This window comes from Ailuropoda melanoleuca, chromosome 12 (genome assembly GCF_002007445.2).
Source record: "Ailuropoda melanoleuca isolate Jingjing chromosome 12, ASM200744v2, whole genome shotgun sequence".
Lineage (NCBI taxonomy): Eukaryota > Metazoa > Chordata > Mammalia > Carnivora > Ursidae > Ailuropoda > Ailuropoda melanoleuca.
The window spans coordinates 31,733,328-31,752,098 of NC_048229.1; the positions used below are offsets into that span (position 1 = coordinate 31,733,328).

General features: G+C 56.9%; 1 protein-coding gene and 2 non-coding genes across 4 annotated transcripts; all 3 read right to left on the reverse strand.

The window, feature by feature from the left end:
* Positions 1-8,190: 8,190 nt before the first annotated feature.
* Positions 8,191-17,097, reverse strand: NOP53 (NOP53 ribosome biogenesis factor). 2 transcript variants are annotated; one of them, XM_034638003.1, is made up of 13 exons: positions 16,850-17,097; positions 16,324-16,388; positions 14,522-14,630; positions 13,610-13,809; positions 13,167-13,237; positions 11,961-12,056; positions 10,650-10,754; positions 10,365-10,568; positions 9,665-9,840; positions 9,401-9,467; positions 8,704-8,780; positions 8,543-8,599; positions 8,191-8,250 (listed from the first exon to the last, which is right to left on the reverse strand). In XM_034638003.1, the coding sequence occupies exons 1-13, from the start codon at positions 17,071-17,073 to the stop codon at positions 8,244-8,246; spliced, it is 1,458 nt and encodes a 485-aa protein (XP_034493894.1). In that variant the 5' UTR covers positions 17,074-17,097; the 3' UTR covers positions 8,191-8,243. The 2 variants fall into 2 exon arrangements, with proteins under 2 accessions (XP_034493894.1, XP_034493895.1); XM_034638004.1 differs by lacking the exon at positions 8,191-8,250 and having other exon boundaries at positions 8,539-8,599.
* LOC117795330 lies at positions 9,249-9,358 on the reverse strand. Its single transcript, XR_004619302.1, has one exon. It is a non-coding gene; the product is annotated as a small nucleolar RNA SNORD23 (small nucleolar RNA).
* LOC117795327 lies at positions 15,293-15,415 on the reverse strand. Its single transcript, XR_004619299.1, has one exon. It is a non-coding gene; the product is annotated as a small nucleolar RNA SNORA54 (small nucleolar RNA).
* Positions 17,098-18,771: the final 1,674 nt, after the last annotated feature.

Consider the following 18,771-nt stretch of genomic DNA (forward strand, 5'->3'; position numbering starts at 1 on the left):
CACATACTGTTCCCTCCGCCTGAACACTTTTCCTTCAGACAGCCACAGGGCTCGCTCCTCACTTCCTTCTGATCTTGGCTCAAAAGTCACTTCTTCCCTGACACTATTTAAAATTGCAACCCCTCCCCGGCCTTCTCTATCCCCTTTTCCTCCTGGCGCTTACACCCTGGGCATTCTACATAGCTTAAGAATTTTTGGGGGGGGGTGCCTGGGTGGCACAGCGGTTAAGCGTCTGCCTTCGGCTCAGGGCGTGATCCCGGCGTTATGGGATCGAGCCCCACATCAGGCTCCTCTGCTGTGAGCCTGCTTCTTCCTCTCCCACTCCCCCTGCTTGTGTTCCCTCTCTCGCTGGCTGTCTCTCTCTCTGTCGAATAAATAAATAAAGTCTTAAAAAAAAAAAGAATCCTGAGATCATGACCTGAGCCGAAACCAAGAGTCAGACTCTTATCTGACTGAGCCATCCAGCTGCCCCTATGTTACAATTTTTGGACGCTGTCAGCTGCCTCCCCCCTAGAATGTGCGCTCCGTGGTTTTCTGCTGCGTCCTCCTCCCTGGTCTGTGCCCAGCAGGTAAAGCAGGGAGCGGCATACAGTGGGCAGTCAGACAATACTTGTCAGATAAATGCATCTTTACGAAAGTCTTTTTAGGGTTGCCTGGGTGGCTCAGTCGGTTGGGCAGCTGCCTTCAGCTCAGGTCATGATCCCAGCGCCCTGGGGTCGAGCCCCACGTCAGGCTCCTTGCTCAGGGGGGAGCCTGCTTCTCCCTCTGCCTCTTCCCTCTGCTCTTGCTCTCTCTCTCTCTCTCTCAAATAAATAAAATCTTTTTTTTAAGTCTTTTTAGTAAGCTTATTGTTGGGTTGCTTATATCAACAGCTACAATTGTGAACATAGCACATTTTCACAAAACCCATCTTGAAAACAACACACCATTTATATCACAAACATTCAAAACAATCACATTTATGTAAAAACTCTGTGTAGAACAGGAAAGCGAGCTAAGGCATTTGTTAGCACTGGGACGGTCTTTATCTTCCTCTCCCTGCAATAATTCTTATCTCTTTCTAGGCAAGTACCAGGAGCTCAGAATTCAGGCGAGTCTTGGTGTGTCTGTGTGTTTTGGGGTGTGTGTGTGTGTGTGTGTGTGTGTGTGTGCATTTCCTTGGAGACTTTGGCTGATAAGAAGCAGATTTGCATCCTTAAAGGGGAAAGGCATATTTCATATTTTCAGGGTTTTAAAGTCGGGCTCATAGGGTCTTCTTCCGCTGGGGTCAGATTTGTCCAAAGTCGCGGGCGGAGTTCCCGTCAGGCCTCTTCCATTCCCATGGGGCGCTCGGCCACGAACACAGGTGCAAGCAGTGGGAGCCAGGTGCGCCCTCTTCTGGCGAGTAGGGTACCCGAAGGAGCCGCGGCAAGTATTTAGGTGTGGGCCACACCAAGGACTATGTAAGCCTGTCCGTGCGGGAGCCAACGAGCATCCAGTGATGCTAGTGACATAGGTATTTACTCAAATGTCACCCCATTAGGGAGGCCTTCCCTGACCACCTTTTTTTTTTTTTTTTTAAGATTTTATTTATTTGACAGAGAGAGAGCACAAGCAGGGGAAGCCAGAGAGGGGGAAGCAGGCTCGCCACTGAGCAGGGAGCCCAATGTGGGGCTCGATCCCAGGACCCTGAGATCATGACCTGAGCTAAAGGCAGACGCTTACCCAACTGAGCCACCCAGGCACCCCATCCCTTTTTTCTTTTAAACATAGTGAAATGCACCCTTTTTAAATGTACTTCTTTCTCACACGGTGAAGTGCGCAAATCTTTTTTTTTTTCAAGTAAGTTTTCGCCCAACGTGGGGCTCGAACTTACCACCCCGAGATCTAGAATCACATGCTCTACCCATGGACCCAGCCAGGTGCCCCAAGAGTGCAAATCTTAAGCATACAGTCTGGTGAATTTTTCACGTGCATAACACCGTTGAACCAGCTTCCGGATCAAGATATAGATCATTTCCATTTTCTGAGAAGTTCTCTCATGCATGTTCCTTGTCAGTCCCCGCCCCCCCAGGTGTCACCACACATCAGTCTGGCCTGTTCTGGAGCTTCAGGAAAATGGAATCGGACAGCATGTGCTCTTTATATCCGGACGCAGGGATCACCGGAGGCTCACGGATGATGCGCCAATGGGTGGATAAGTGGCCGGGTGGGTGGATCAAGAGATGGAGAGATCCATTGATGGATGAAGTGGGGGAACGGAAGCCCGCCCGCCCCTCGGGGTTCTGGGTAAGGTCCCAGCCCGGCCATGGGGTAAGGCACAGGGCAGGGAAACGGGGGTGGGATAGTCAGGGGAGGCTTGACACGCCTTGCCCACGGCAAAGTGACAAGGACCTGTAGAGCTGTCTCTGGGCTTCTGGCCTCACCCCCAGCGTGACCTACACACGGAGCCCCTCTGGGCGGACCTACAGAGACTTCTCGAATCGGCTCCTGCCCATTCGGAAAGCAGCAGCTGCCTCCCACCCGGGTCTAGCTTTTATCCCTCTTGTTGCAGTGTGGCCCTTTGAGGGGTCCCAAGTAGGGGTCACGGGGGAGTTTGGTTCGCCCGGGATCCTCCCTGGAGGGCTGATTCCGGGCGCAGGCTCTAGGCGCCCCCTGGCGGCCACTGTCTCCCCCGCATCTCCACTCGCTGCGCCTTGAACTTGGGAGACGCTGCATTTGGACGGTCCCTACCAGCCACTCAGAGAGAGGACGTTAGCGTTCACGCAGGACCGCAGGCGCTCCTGGCACGGTCTCCAGGGGCGTCCCCCCTGCTCGGATCCCCGGGGCAGTTCTCAGCAATCGGGTCCCCCTCCCTCTTGGGGGTACTTGCAGCCTTGCCCGGTGGCGGTGGTGGCAAGCGATAGACCACCCTGGCCTCTACGGCTGAGTTTCTTTTGCTGGTCCCCACCCCCCAACTTCTTCTCCTCTTTCCCTCTCTCTGCCCTCTCTCTTCTCTCCTCCCCCGTTTATCTACGCTCAATTCCTAGAACTCACTGCCACTGCCTCAAATGCCACCCGTACCCACAGGCCGACCAGCCCCCTGCACTGACCTGAGTCCAGCCACTTCTGCTGCCTCACCATTTACTAGATAGGAGGTTCGGGCTTAACGGGGCCAAAATCCAATTTCTCTGCACCCCCCCCAAACCCAGTGTCCCTCCAGGTGTCCTGACTCCACTGGCCTTTTATCTCCCGTCTCCTCCATCTCCATTCGCTCATCCCACTCTCATTCACTCTCTGTCTCCCTCTCCATCCCTCCACCAGCCAGGGAGCTGTCAGAGCTTTACTTTCTGGAATGTGCGTTCCCCAAACCATCAGCGCCCCATCTCAATGCAGGGCACCTCCAACCATCCAGACATTCTGCCTGGAATATGCTTGGTGTTATCCTTGATCTGCCTCCATCCTTCGCACCAACACCAGCCCCTCTCACCATCTGCGCATTCCACCTTCAAAACCTATCAAGAGTCTGGCAACTTCTACTTCCAATGATCCCACACCTGTCCGGTAGCAGCATCTCCCGCCTGGACTACTGCAGATGCTTTCCCACTGGGTCCCCTGCTTCATCTCTGGCCCCCAACAAATCTGTTCCCCACCCACAGTCAGAGGCACTCTCCCCTCATGTGGTCCCTATGGCCCGGCACGATCTGGTCCCAGGGTGCATCAGGGGTCCCACCTTGCACACTCTCTCCTCGGTTCACTGGGTTGCAGGCAGCTGGGTCTTCCTTGCCCTTTGTGAAGTTCCCGACCCCAGGGCCTTTGCACTGGCTGATCTGACCACCTGGAAAGTTTTCCCTGTAATATCCACATGGCTGCCCGCCCCCCACTTTATCCCAGTCTCTCTGCTCAAATGTCAGCTACCAGGAGAAGACAGTATTTCGGCTTAGTACTTAGGTGGCTGAATGGGGCTGGGGACAAACAGAAGGGTTTTTTCAAAGGGACAGTGGACAGGACTTGGGTTGGAATCTCAAATCTAGGCAAGTCTGGGAAGTCACTACCCTTCTCTGTGCTTCAGACTCCTCGGCTGTAAAAAACGGGGGGGGGGGTCACAGTATCCAGACACAAGGACTTGGGACAGAAACAGCTTTGTACAGATGAAACAAGTATTACTCTTTTAATGGCATTATTGCCATTAAAGGAAAGGGAGGAATCCATGATGTTGCCAGGTTTCTAGCCTGAGGGGCTCATGGGAGGGTCGTTCCAGAGTCTGGGTCACGGGACTTTCGATCATCACTCAACATTGCCCCCACCCCACCGCCAGACCCTGGGAACATGTAGAAAAGGTAAGGCACAGAGGGGCGGAGGCATCCTCAGCTGTCTGTCTGTCTGTGCTGCTGCCTCATTCATGGAAGGCTGGGCTCTCCAAGGAGAACAGAGAAAGTCCTGGCTGGACCCAGACTCTCTGCAAGTTTGTGTGGCCTCGGGTAGACCTCTTGCACTGTCTGGGCCACCACTCGTTTGCTGGGAAACGAACACAGCAAAAATGTGTTTTTCACAGTGGTTTGCGCTCAGGCGGACTTTAGAAAGCTTAGTATTTTAAAATCGATTTCTCTGAGTATGAGAGCAATGCATGGTTGTGCAGGGGCAGGGATCAGGGCCTAAATCGGAGCAGGGGTTTTAAACAGGAAGGGGGTTAATACGGGGATGGGGGGGTGACAACAGCCCGGGAGGCTGGAGCCGCGGGTTCTGGGCTGGGCCCTAAGAACGCCAGCCCCGGCTGTGACTCTGGGCAGTCTTCTGCTGCCCTGTGTCTGGAGGGGGTCCACCTGCTGGAACCTGCTCGGTGGCCAGAGTCCGGCTGCGGGAGGTGGGGGGGCGGCGCCGCCTCTAGCTTCTGCCGCCAGAGCGGATGGGGTCCGCTGGGCCCACCCAGCGTCCCCGCCCTGAGCAACAAGGGAGGAAACCCAGAACATGCTGAAACGCAGTGAATGGAGGAAGTATCCACCGGGATCCACTTCCGGGGACAGCCTCCTGCGCCTTTCTCTGCACATGCGTTTCCAGACACGTGCAAACTGGTCGAGGTCCTGTGGTGACCTGGACCTATTTAGCAGTTCTTGGAGACAGACCCTAAGTGTTTCCCCAGCTCCTTACACGTTCGGCTGAAGGCGGACTCTTTACAAGTGGCGGTGAAAAGGCCCAAGTGTAGACATCCCGCTGTGGCCCGCTGTTGCGTCTTTGGACTGTTACTGTCTCTGTTTTTAGTTTTCCAAATAGCACAACAGCGGACACCTTTGTATGCATCGAGGGCTCTCTGTCCGCTTGTGAATTCTCGTTTTTAGAAAGGTTTTCGCAGACGCTGGAAATAGTAAGGGGAAAGAATCCCTAGGAACTCCCCGCACCCGAGACTCTGGGCACCGGGGTGTTTGATGAGCTCCGCGGGGACGGCAGCGGATCCTGTTTGCTTCTTTCCACAAAGCATTTGCACATAAACACGGCCCGGTTATTACGCGTGCATCTGTCCTCTCAGTTAGTGGCCAGGCCTGCCCGGGGCCATGACCGGCTTCCTTCCATTCTGCACGGCGCCCCGGCCCACCCGCCTCTGCATGATGCCGCTCCCCAAACTTCCGGCCATTTCCTTAGGGCACGTTCCCAGGAGTGCAATTAGTTGGTCAAAAGGTAAGAGCATTTGTGAGGAGTCCTTGGCACAGATGGAAGTTTCCACTTCAAAAAAAATTTTTTTTGTTTTTTTTCCTAACATTGTTAGACGAGCAAACACAGAGCGCTTACTCTGCGCTAAGACCTTTCCTGGGCAGACTCACTCAATCCTCGTCATAAGGCACAATGAGGTATCATTGTGTCCATTTTGCAGATGGGGACTTTGAGGCACAGAGAGGTTGAATAACCTTCACGAGGTCACACAGCTAGGATGTCACAGCGCCTGCTTTGAAGCCAGGATGCTGGCTCCCACATCCAAGCTCTTGATGATTCTTCCATTTTTTGGTGCCAGAGACAGGTCCAGATTTTGTGGTGCTTGGAGCTTTTACCATTTGGGGGACCCGCTTCAGGGAAAAGAATGATGCAAACTGAGGTGGTGCCTGGCGGTGGAAGGAATCAACCCGTGCGAATCAATGGCCACACTTGAGCTCCAGCGGCATCATGCTGATGTGCCCCCCCAAAACTATGCTTTTTCAAACAGTGATGTTGAGTTTTCCGTGTGCCCCCCCACCTAGATTCTACCATTCACATGTCACTATATTTGTTTTACGAGGCATCTGGGCCTCTGCCCACTTAACACCCCATTGTTCCATGCGTTTCAAAGGAAGTTGGAGCCATCAGCACAGCACTCAGCTTGCAAATCTTTGGGAGCTCGAGTTCAGCAGTTTTTTTCTCTTTGGATGTAAAATTCAGATGTGAATTTTAACTTACGTGCAGAAAACCGCAGAAAACCGCCCATCGTGCCTTTGCCACAGGCCCGTGTTCCGCACGCAGGGGAACAGACGCATTTTCCCAGGCGATTAAACAGCGCGAGCTTGCGAGCTTCTGGAGGGCTCTCCAGGCTACGGGAATAGCGCTGACCAGCCCACCCCCGGCACCCTCGTATTTGACGCATGCACTGTGGCTGGCTCTGGGCATCCAGAGTTTCCTCCCCAGAATGGGTTTCTGGGATTTTGGGGTCAGAGGCTGAGGCTTAAGGCTCCTTCTGCACAGAGTGGCTCAGATTCTCACCTCAGCTGACCATGCCCTGCCCCCTCCTCCCCATCTGCACATTCTCCTGTCTGCACAACATTCCTTTTTACTTTTACGAGGGGAGGGGGAGCGACAGCAGGGACAGTTCCTTAAAGCCGTGATGTTTCACGGGATGCGGGAGGAAGGGGGGCTGACACTAGTCTCCTCTTCATCCACTTCTTTTATAAACTGCTTGCTCTGTTTTTATAAACATCATGTCCCAGAGGAACCTTTCCAAAGGCCACAGTAAAAAAGGGAAAGGCTAACAGAACGTGACAAACAGTCTTCTGCCTGACAGATACCGGATACAAAGCAAGAAGGCAACAGCCTGGGAGAAATGTTCGGACCTGGAACGTGCAGGACAGACTTCAGGAGCCGTAACCAACAACTACTCCAAGTAAACAAGAAAATGCCGTCTAGGAGGAAAGCGGTCAGGTTTGAACCAGCACAGAGCAAAGTGCCGGTGAGGACCCGCATACATGTACCCACCTCACTGATAACCAGTGAAGACTGGGAGATCACACAGTGGGAAAGCTAGGAGCAAACCGCACTGCAGGGGAAAAACCAGCACATCCCAGCGTGGACGAGGATGTGACCGAACCTATCAAACCCTTTACATATATTTTCCCTTCCAGGTGCTTGTCCTACAGGCACATGGGAAATGGCCCATGGACGATACTCCCTCCAGGGTCATTAGACGCACCAGTGGGAGCCGGGGTGACGTTATGGCACGCCCACGCACTGAAATTCTGAGCAGCTGTAAAAAAGGTTAAGAGAAAGAAGTACCCTGTACACATGTAGAAAGTTCTACAGAACTACGTATAGTATGACTGTATCCGAGACACAGAAACATGAAAACGATTCTATTTTTGCACGTGCATGTATGTAATTTAACAGAATCACATACGGAACGTGCCGGAATCATTCACGCTGAACCACAGTGACAGTTACTTTTGCAGAGAAGGGAATGGGCTTGACTGGAAAACAAAGGTTCAGGACAAGAGTCACGGTGCTTTGGGAGCAGTGATTCACACGGAGAATATGGTCCTTTATTACTTGTAAAAGGTTTTAAAAAATCCCCTTTGAAACCGGTACGGGGAGGAGGGATTAGTCCCTTCGGATGTGCTTCCGGTCCCTCAACTTCAGAACAGAGAGGACTGGCCCCCCTCAAATGGGGTTTTGGGAGGGAATCTGTCCGCTCACAAGCACCGTAGGTGCTCGGCAAAAGTCAGCACCGCCCGCACGACAGGGCTGTACCCAGACCTGCTCTCAGTCACCTGGGCAGAAGGACGTGGGCTGTGTCCCGTCAGACACCCGGCTGCAGTCTCCACTGCCCCCCAGTGCCCGCCGGCCTGCAAGTCCCGTCGCCTCTGCCTATTCCCCCTAAGATCTGGCCACACTAGGCTTTAGTGGAGATGCACGTTCTCGCACCTGCACCCCTACGTGCTACAGAAGGACACACAGAGAAGCTGCCCCCAGGAGGGAGACAAGTCACACACGAGCCCAAGGTGTCGGTCAGCGGTGTTTTATTGTGGGGTGGGGGCTCCGGCAACCCGCGGCAGCTATAACCTGGGGACAGAGGAGAGGGCACTGAGGGCATGAAGGGAGGAAGGGCCCCACGGCCTCACTCACTGGACACCCCCCAACTCTAGTTCGGACCCTTCCATTTCCCTTTGGGGACCCTCCCCTGCCCTGACTCTGGGTTCAAGGGCATCTAGCGGGCTGCCCCTCTCCCGGGTCTGGCCAAAAGATCCCACCAGGAAGGAGGGAAGGACAAGGACTCCTTCTCAAGTAGCTTAGAGGGGTTTCGGCCACAGCCGGGAGCCCAGCAGGCCTGGCAGGGAAGGGGAGCGCCACTCACTGGATCTCACGGAACGCGCGCTTCTCCACAAGCTTTACTTTGTACTTCCGCTTGAACCTGCAGGAGGGGAGGGAGCGGTCAGTGGCCAGCAAGCCCACCAAGCACAGGCGCAGAGGTTTCCCGAAGCCCTCGCTCCCCACGGCAGCCCCGGGGACCCTCACTTGGCTCTCTCCCGAGGCTCGATCATGTTTCTCTTCTGGAAGCTCTTGAAACGGTCGCGGAGAATGTTGCCTTCGGGCTGCGGGACACAGAGAGGGAGGCCTCAGCGTGGGGGGCCTCTGACCTCCCCACAGGCCTCAGCCTAGCCCTGAGCAGGTGGGGTGACACGCACGGACCCCTGGGCTAGGTCTGCAGAATCAAAGGGATAGAGGCCGCTGAAGGAGTGGAGCACACCGGGCAGGGGGCAGCAGCGGGCACACGGCTGGCCCACGAATGAAGGAGACTTGGTTGGAGCCCCAAGGCAGGCCAAGCCACAGGGCCCAGGGCTGCAACGAGGAGCCCAGGCCACTGGGAGCTATGGCAGGTTCTGAACGGAGGAGGGACAAGGCCCATTTTGAGCTTTAGGGAGACCTCTCTGGCACCGAAGAAGGAAAGGTGGGGCCGGGACACCAGCGGCTGCTCTGGGACCAGCCTGGGAGGAAAGGCCTTCTGCAGGTCACAGGCTCCAATCATCATACCAGCGGGCCCCTCAGCCCCGAGGACCCCATGCCCTCAGCCCCCAGGCATCAGCCCAACCGGCTCAACCCGGGGGCAGCCATGATGTCACCCACAGCCCCTGGGGGCACGGGGAGCAAGGATGGGTATCATCACGGGGCACGGGGTCTCCCCTACAGCACAACACCCCAGGTGGGCAAATACCTTTAGCGTCCTGAGCGAGTCAGACAGCTCCGAGCTGAGCTGCACGTCAATGTCGGGGGCCTGGTACCTAGAGAACATGGGCGCGGGGTGTTAGGGGCTGGCCTTGACCCCAGCCGATTCCAAAGGCCCCACCTAGGCAGCGGGCCTTCCAGAACATGGGGCTCTGTGGGGGAAGAGATGATCTTCCAGAAGGCGGCCAGGCAGGGAACCAGGACCCCTGCCCCCCTCTCCCGCCCCCTGGGAACCCCCACCGCCGGGCCTCACTTGAGTCGCCCCAGCCTGCGGGGCCTGTCCGCCTCGGCCAGCCGCCGCATCCGCCGCTGCTCCCGCCGCCGGGCCAGCTCCGCCAGCCTCCGCGCCACCTGGGCCTTGATCCCGCGCAGCCTGAAGAGCTCCTGGTGCCGGAGCCGGGCGGCCCGCACCTCGGCCTGCTGAACCCGCTGCAGCAAGGACGGTCGGAGTCAGGGGCCGGGGGGAGCACCGTCCCCAGGGGGACCGCCCCTCCACGGGGGCCCCTCCGACGCCACCTTCCTCCACTTCTTCACAGCAGTTGTCTCCTAAAACCACCTTCCTTACCCACTGGTGGTCCATAAATCTCCCCTCCCCCCTGAAATAGAACACCAAGGCAGCGAGGGGCGCCTGGGTGGCACAGCGGTTAAGCGTCTGCCTTCGGCTCAGGGCGTGATCCCGGCGTTAAGGGATCAAGCCCCACATCAGGCTCCTCTGCTGTGAGCCTGCTTCTTCCTCTCCCACTCCCCCTGCTTGTGTTCCCTCTCTCGCTGGCTGTCTCTATCTCTGTCAAATAAATAAAATCTTAGAAAAAAAAAAAAAATTAAAAAAAAAAAAAAAAAAAAAAAAAAAAGAACACCAAGGCAGCGAGACTCGATCTGGAACATTCCCTGCCGCATCCTGAGCCCAAGGGCTACTAGACAAGCAGAAGCAGGCTGGAGCCTGTGGTGCTCACCATCTTCCGGGCGGCCTTCTCCCGCCGCCTCTGCTGCTCTGTTTTCTTCTCCACGGCGGCCAGGCGCAGGGGCGTGGGTGAGGCCTCCGCTCCTTCAGCCTGCTCGCCTCCAGCGTCGGGCCCCTTGTCCTGGCCCTCGCCCGGCTCCCCCTCCCCGTCCGACTCCTCCAGCAGCCCCTGGCACATCTCCTGGAATGCAGACTCCTGGGGTGGGAGGCAGTGGGTCAGGGGCCGGGCGAGGCCGGGCGAGGCCGGGCGAGGCCGGGCGGGTGGATGCGGGCTCACCTGGGTGGCAGGCTTCTCAGAGGCGGGCAGGGCCAGCCGCCGCTCCAGCTTCTCCGCATCCTTCTGCCGCTGCAGCTCGACCTCATGGGCCGCCAGCAGCAGGGTCTGGGAGGGGAAGGGGTCGGGGGGGTGAGGACCCAGGCACAGACAGGGGGCGCTGTCTACTCCCGAGCCTCCTGCCTACTCTGCCAGTCCCTAATCTCTGCACACAGTACGGTCTCACGTGAGACACAGCAGAGGCAAACCCGTAAAGACAGGACCGACAGTGGCAGCCACCCAGGGAAGATGCGGCATGCAGGGTGATGGCCGATGGCGCCCAGTCTCTTTCTGGGGTGATGAAAACAGTCTAACACACTGGTGTGGGCCACACAATTCTGCAGACACACTAACAACCATTAAACCGTGAGCAGTAAGTGGGCGAATCCTCAGGCGCGGGCATTCTAGCTCTGCTACGGTTCTGTGAACAACAAAACACGGACCGATCTTTCACGTTCTCCCCCCGCACCCGCATCGGTCCCCGGGGGAACGGACTGTGGCCCGTGGCCGCCTCTGCTTGTGACCAGCCTCCTCCTGCTCCTGTTCGGCGTCACGGGGTTTGTTTCCGTGGACGCCGTTCCTCAGGAGCAGAAGGCTGCTCGCTCTGCTCCTGGTCGGCTAAGAGGCCCTCTTACCGTGAACGAGGCTGAACGGCACTCGCTCGAGTGTCCCGTGTCTCCTCAATGATCTCAACCTGTCTCTGGGAACCTGTGCTCCCGAGGGCAAAAGGTCTGTCCCCTCTGTTCACGACATCCGTGTTCAACAGAGGTCACCAAAACACACAGTGACTCTCACCGCCAGGTGTCCCGCTGCTGACGCACCCTAGGCCTCAGATAAATCTCACCTGCTCAGACTGCGAACATTTCTTTGAGGCCTTTTGCATCTAAGTCCAGTGGACTCCCTGGAAAGGCGGCGCGGTCTCATACACCCCCGGGCCTTTGCACATGCTGCTTCTTGAACACGCCCGAAACACCCATTCCCCTCCTCCCACAGCAAACTCCTCCTCAGACCTCTGGTCTAAACTCTGATATCCCCTTCCTCCAGGAAGCCCTCCCTGACCCCCAAGGCTCCTCAGGGTTCCCTCCTCCCAGCCCTCTGGGTCACTGCTGGCTGGGAATTGGGTCTGTCTCCCCCACTGGACCATGAGCTGCAGAAGGGCAGGCCAGGGGGCTGCCCCAGTCACTGCTGACTCCCCAGCAGTGGGCGGACACAGAGGAGGGGCCCGGTGAAGGCAAGCCAACCAAGCATCCGGGTCACAACTGAGAGGCCGCGTACCTGGTGGTCCTCAAAAGACGGGTTGTAGGAGGCTCCAGCTGGTGTCACCTCCACAGCAGGGACCTGGGAGGGCTTGGTGTGCAGATGTGGCGGCCGCTGGAGGAGGACAAGACAGCATGAAGCCTGGCAGCCCCACGACTCAAGACCTCACAAGCTCCGGTGCGGGACTCCAGGCTCGGCAGACGGCAGTGTCCTTGGCAGGGCCCACGGCCTTCAGCTGGGAGGTGCCTGTGGTCCGGCGTCTACAACAATGGACACCTGCTACCTGGCTGCTGTGCTACCCACGGGAGCCATATCCCCAGGGCGAGAGCAAGCTCCCTGCAGGGAGGGGCCCTGCCTGCCTTTCCTGAGAAACATCCCCGTGACCCCGTGGTGCGCAACACTGGCGAAAACACGGGGTACAGGGCACCTTATTTTAGTCCCCAATCTGTCACTCTGACACCTGCAGCAAGACCGGCAAAGGGTGTGAGGTGATCTCTGTCATTCAGAGCAGGGGACAGCGAGCAGAGGGCTGATAAAGGCTCCTAGTGTGGCCCTGGACCCTGCCGGGAGCCTGTGACAAATGCAAAAACCCAGGTCCACCTGGCCCGAATCTGAATGCAGTTGGGACCTCACCTCAGTAAGACCCCAGCGGAGGCTGGGGGCGATGGCTGCCCATGTGGCCTCCAGCAAAGGCCCTCAGTCCCCAGCATAAGCCTGGGGGTAACCCTGCAAGTGCCCTGCCCCCACCCCCGACTGCCCGCCAGTCCCAGTGCTTCTGCCCAAAGGTGCCGTCCTGGGTCACCCCTTCAACCCCCCCCCCGCCCCGATCTCGTCTCCTCAGAGCTGCTACCTGGACCCCATCACTCTCCTCCGTAAAACCACTCAAAGGAAAACTCCAAAATCTGAGTTGTGCTCCCCCCCACCAGGCCAGCCTCCTCCAGACCTGCTACTCAGCCCTGCCCTCCTATCTAGGCACAGCGGCCTCCCCCGGTGGACAGATCTGTACAGGCCTCTTCTCAGGGGAGCTTTACTCACCCCCCTGAAGCACCTCCCGCTGACCGCACCACCCGGCTCTCTCCTCCGGAGGTACCAGGTTGAGGCCTAACTCCTGCACGTGTGGTCTTGGCCAGGCTGAGACCAAGGCTCGAGGGCCCCAGTGCAGCTCCCACCACCACAGCCCTCCTCCGACCGGCTGCCAAGGACGCCCTGCTGCCACGGTCTCACCTTCACCCCTTTCTTCTTGGTCTGCTCCAGAAAAAAGGTGTCCTGGCCAGCCAGGGGCCGCTCCAGAGGGTCTGCGGAGGCAGTGGGGGGTGGCTGTCGAGAGCTTGCAGGTGTGGCCTGAAGGGCTCCCTCCCCCCTCATAAAAACATCACCAAAGCATGGACAAGGGAAGGACTGACTCTCAGACCTCGACGGGTTTTGAATGCCAGCCAAAAGAGCATATGGACAGGTCCACAAAGCAGAAGGGAGCCAAGGCTAAGGGGCAGGGGGCGGCCCTTGGGAAAAAGAAGCCCCTTCAAGACCCTGAACTTGGCGAAGAATCATCGAGTTAATACCCACAGAGCCCCTCTCCCTTAGACGCGGTGCTCTTGTGCAGCGCACAACCTGCACAACTGTGCATGGCAGCCTTATCCCCACCCACAAGTAACAGGAGGGGCACTCACTGTCTTTGGCCCAGAGATCATAAAAAGGCCGCTCGATGGTGTCCTGGGGCCCGGGCTTGGCTTTGGTCGCAGGAGGGTTGAGGAGCCGGGCCTGTGCCCTGCGCACCTCCCGGGGCAGCTCGCCCTGCTTGGCCAGCTTCTCCCATAGCTGCTCCTTCCGTTTGAGCTTCTTGGCGTTGGGGATCTGGTAGGCGAGGACGCTGGGTGGAGGAGCAGCAGCACCGGTGGAGTGAAGCAGAAGACTGAGAAAGGGCCCGCCTCCTCCCAGTTGGGCTCTGCACCCCCCACTACTCAACAGCCCCTCTCCCGAGCACCCCCTACAAGGTGAACCTCCTCTGGGCTCCTCCTGCGTCTCCTAGCCAGCTTCAGAGCCCAGCCCGACCCGAGAGCCAACAATATGGTGGCCTCTGCAGCCCTAGCCCTTCAGATCTCCCAGGAACCTCATACATCAGTTCAAAACCGACCTCGGGTTCGCCCCCACAGCCGTTCCTCCCACATCCCCATCTCAGGAGCCGCCCTCTGTCCGCCCCATCACCACCTAACCTCCCCTCCTTCAGAGCTGTCACTAAGCCAGCCTGCCAGGCCTCCTGATGGCTACCACCTGTCATCCCTCCTCTCCATCCCCAGAGCTCCTGGCTGGGCCGAGGCCCCCCAGCTGCCTGCCTCAGCCACAACACCCCGGCCCCACCTCATTTCCTCCCAACCACCCTCCCAAAGCCCCAGTCGGACCCCATCCCTCCCCTCCAAGTGACGCTCACCTGACCCCATCCCTCCCCTCCAAGTGACGCTCACCTGACCCCATCCCTCCCCAGGAACTCCCTTAGGGCCGGAAGTGAGTGGCAGCTGTGGCAGAGGAGGGCATGATGCCAGAGCCCAGCAGGAAAGACGGGTCTGGGGGTGGGGGGCACTCACTCTTTGGGGGCAGGGACTTTGGATGTGTTCTCTAGGACGAGGTCAACACGGAGGGGTTTCTTGAGAAGAAGTGACCTTTTCTGGCTTTTGGTCCTCTTCTTGTTCAGCTCTGGGGTTGGGAAAAAGGAGAGCAATCAAGGGCTCTGGTCTCCTCTCGTTTCCCAAGACCAACTCCCCACCCCGCTGCGTTTCAACTCCCCGGCAGCCATCAGACCCGCATCCTGGTGCAGACGTGGAGGCCTCGGGCTGGCCCCCCCCTCCACCTGGGGAAAGAGGTGACCAAGGTGTCCAAGCTCTGCCAACCCTCCCCCCCACACACCCATTTCCGGGGCCACCTGGAGGCAGCCCTGTGCTGGGAACAGAGAGAGCATCAGACCCGCAGCCCTGCCCACTAGGGGCTTCTGGACAAGGCAGGGAAACCAGGAATGCTAACGAGAAAGAAGTCGACCAAGTGACACTGAGGCCCAGGGAGCTGGACTCGGGACTCAAAATGGCTGATTCTCAGCACAACGGTTTTCCACCTTCTTTCACCCGATAGTGAAAAGCAAACTCCAGGACCACACACGCTAGGACAGAACCCATGTCCTTCCGTTTCCCAGGCTACATCATAGAAGACCTCATTTCTCCGGGCCTTCCAAAGTGAGAACCTTATTGCCTACCTCAGGTAGTTGTCTGGAAAAGTAATTACTACAACGGCATAAGGCACTGTGATCACCTGGGAAAGCCCACGGTCCCTATTATCTTTGTTTTTTTGTTTCTTTTTTTTCTTCCCTGTGTCCCCAGGGCCTGAAACTGAGAGCCACGAGTCGGTCAGTCACAGGCCACTGGAGCTGCTGTAGCACCGGAATGGAGCCCGTAAGCCACAGCCAGACTAACAGGCCACGAACAGTGCCTCTGTCTTTCCTTTTTAAGCCTAAAGCGGAAACTATAACCTGCCTCTCCTCTGTTCCCAAAGAGACTTCATACTGGCCACAGCAGGCCTTCGTGACTACCCTCCCTGTTCACTAGGGCAGGTCCTGCCTTCCCCTCGCTGTTCACACGCTCGCTCCCGTAAAAGGTGACCTCTTTAATAATCATCTCTTGCTTGCTTGCTCAAAGTTTCCTGCACCTCAAAGCAAGTCTCTTTTTCTGCTCACTGAAACAGGCCGTCTCAGTTCCTTGGAACGGACCCCTGGACTGAACTCACACATGCTCCGTGAGGGCATCCTGCTGCTAAAACAGCTTGCCATTTGCTCATTAAAGCAGACCCTTAGCTTGTTTTCTATCCCCTCGTTAAAGCGATAGTCTATTCCCGGTCTGTTTTTCTACCTACCGATGAAAAGCATATCATTTGCTCAAGCCACCTCTAACTCACCTCTCCTGCACTGTGTTTCAGCAGCTCCCCCCCAACCCTGCCTTTTGGCAAATCAAAGCAAGCAGATTAAGATGAGCTTCTTACCTACTCATTAAAACAGATCCTCTCATTCTTATTCAAGCACATCTTACTAAAACAGGTCTCATCCCTTACAACTTTTCTGCACGTTAATGAGAAGCCTCCTAATTTACGTTTAATCTACTCACAGGCAGACCCCTGCAGGCCAGACGGAGACTTGGGAATTGCCAGATTGAAGACTGAGAGCTCGGATACCTCAAAAAAAAAAAAATCTGACTTGTTAGTCTTTCATTCCAAGCCCTCTTGTTTATAGCAAAGACTCTTCCTAGCCGATGCCTGCCATCCACTCCATGCCATCAACAGAGACTCTCTCGGAGGCTGAGCCGGCCTAGAGAAGGACCTAGCAGGGACACCGAAAGCTCTTTCGCACCTTTTTTCTTGGAGCCAGTATCCACGAAGAAGAGTTTCTCATCCGGGGCCTCTGACACCAAGCCACTGTGAGAGAGAAAAGCAGAATGTCAGCCAGAGATGTTGGGGAGGGTGCAAGCTGCTGGGGAGGGAGGCTTACCTCTCAGGGGCCCGGCCTTCCTCTAATGCTATGCTCGTTCAACCGCCTTCTTCCCGCCATGGGATCCCACCAAGCTAAAGCCTCTCCTTTAAATCACAGAACTTAGTACTTAACAAATCATAATGCTTAAAGTGCCGCAATAGTTAATGCTCAGCACTACGCAAAAATGGATGCACGGCACGTGCTTGCGCTACAATCACTATTTACCGGAATTCTAATTTGACAATGGGGGTCCTGTATCTGGTAACCCAAGTCCCGCAACCTCACCCCAGGGTCCAGCGGAGCCCGAAACAGACTCGCACAGCCTCCCGGAAGTCCCCCCAAGCACGCTTGGTCTCGCACCCCGCCACTCCTAACGTGGCCGGCCCGTAAGTCCCGCCCCACGCACCCGCTCGTGCGCTCCTGCAACCGCACGTCCTCTAGGAACTGATCAACTTCCAGCCCCAGCGGCTCCTGAGCGAGCCGCCGCCAGCCTCGTTTCTTATTTCTTGGGCCTCGCCGCCGCCGCCTCAGCGCCGGGTCCACCGAAGTGGGCCGCAGCCCCAGGAAGCCGGAATCGGCCTCGCTTTTCGAGCAGCGCGTGCTGCCGCCGCCACTGCCTCCCAGCACCATCTTGGCAAAGGAAGTATTCGGCCACGGGCGCACCGAAATCCGGTTTGTGGCCTGCGCGCGCAGATCTCCCGCCCCCTCCCGTGACATACTTCCGGTTACCGCCATCTTGGTAAAGTGGCTGGAGCCGCCAAGGGGCGGGGATAAAGGGTAAATGGCTCCTCCCTCTTATGCAAATTTCCCTCGGCCTCAAGTCGTTGGTTCGCGGCTCTCGCCCTAAGTAGACAACTTTCAGGCGGCCCAAGAATATTTTTTTAAAACGGCGTGTATTTTTAATCTTTAACTTACTGATTATTATTTTTAATCCAGTTGTCTCAAAAAAGAAATCAGAACCGTCGGTGGCAGATTCGGCAGAAGACACGCTCTAGTCTCAGAACGTTTGGTTTCTCAGTGTTCCGATCCTAGAATCTTGGAAATCCAAGAGCACCTTGTATGCGAGGAGTGTTAGAAACACAGTGTTGGGGGCGCCTGGGTGGCACAGCGGTTAAGCATCTGCCTTCGGCTCAGGGCGTGATCCCGGCGTTATGGGATCGAGCCCCACATCAGGCTCCTCTGCTATGAGCCTGCTTCTTCCTCNCACTCCCCCTGCTTGTGTTCCCTCTCTCGCTGGCTGTCTCTATCTCTGTCAAATAAATAAATAAATAAAATCTTAAAAAAAAAAAAAGGAAAGAAACACAGTGTTGGCAATGCAGGCTCGGAATCATTAATCCTGGGCAAGCTGCTTAGCTGTGCCTCACTTTCCTCATCTGTGAAATAGGGACGATAATGGTACATCAGCCTTATAAATTATGCAGGAGACAAATCGAGACAATAAACGCACCAAGTTAAAGATTGTGCCTGGGAGGCGTCTGAATGGCTTAGTCCCTTAAGCATCTTAGGCTGGAGCCGTGATCTGGGGGTCCTGGGATCAAGCCCCACATTGGGCTCTCTGCTCAACGGGGAGTCAGCTTCTCCCTTTCCGTAAGTGCTTTTTCTCTCTCTCAAATTAAAATCTTAAAAAAAAAAAAAAAAGATTGTGCCTGGTATCTAAACCTTAGCTATTGTTACTGGCTCTCCCCCTGAGGTTTCATCTTAGAATCAACTAATCTTTGCTGTTTGCAAATAAGGAAGGAAGCTCGGAGGCCCTTGGGCACTGGCAACCATTCATAGGGATCCAGGGCTTCCTACAGGCGGTTCTGGACTCGAAAGCGAAGAAGGCACAGAAACGGAGGGCTCCAGGTGGCCGCACAGGGGAACCCAGCGGGATCCTCGCGACCCGCCCTGGAGCCCTGAGCGCGGACCGCTTCGCTCCGGGATTTCGGAGCGCAGCCCGCTCAGGTCCCGAGTGCCCGCCAGGGGGCGCTGGGAGCCGCGAAAGCGGGAGAGTGCGCGTGGGCGGCAAGAGCGCGCGGTCAGCGTGTCCCGGCTGCGGTGGGTGTGGTCTGGGCGTGTGTCGGGGGCTCAGCCCGCGGGGTCCGCAGGCCGAGGCCCCGCGGGAGTGAGCGCGCGCGCGTGCGCACACAGGGTGGTCCTTGTGGGCAGGGTGGTCTCTCCTCCAGAAGCCCGTTTGTCCCTGGTGTTACGTGTCAGGAGTGGCGTCCCAGGTGGTGCCAGGGCGGGGGATGGAGGCACGACGTGCCCGAGCTCGCGCGCGCACAACCCCACGCCCCGGGGCTTGGTTCCCAGGCCCCCGCGGCGGGAGGTGGGAGGGAGGGATGTCCC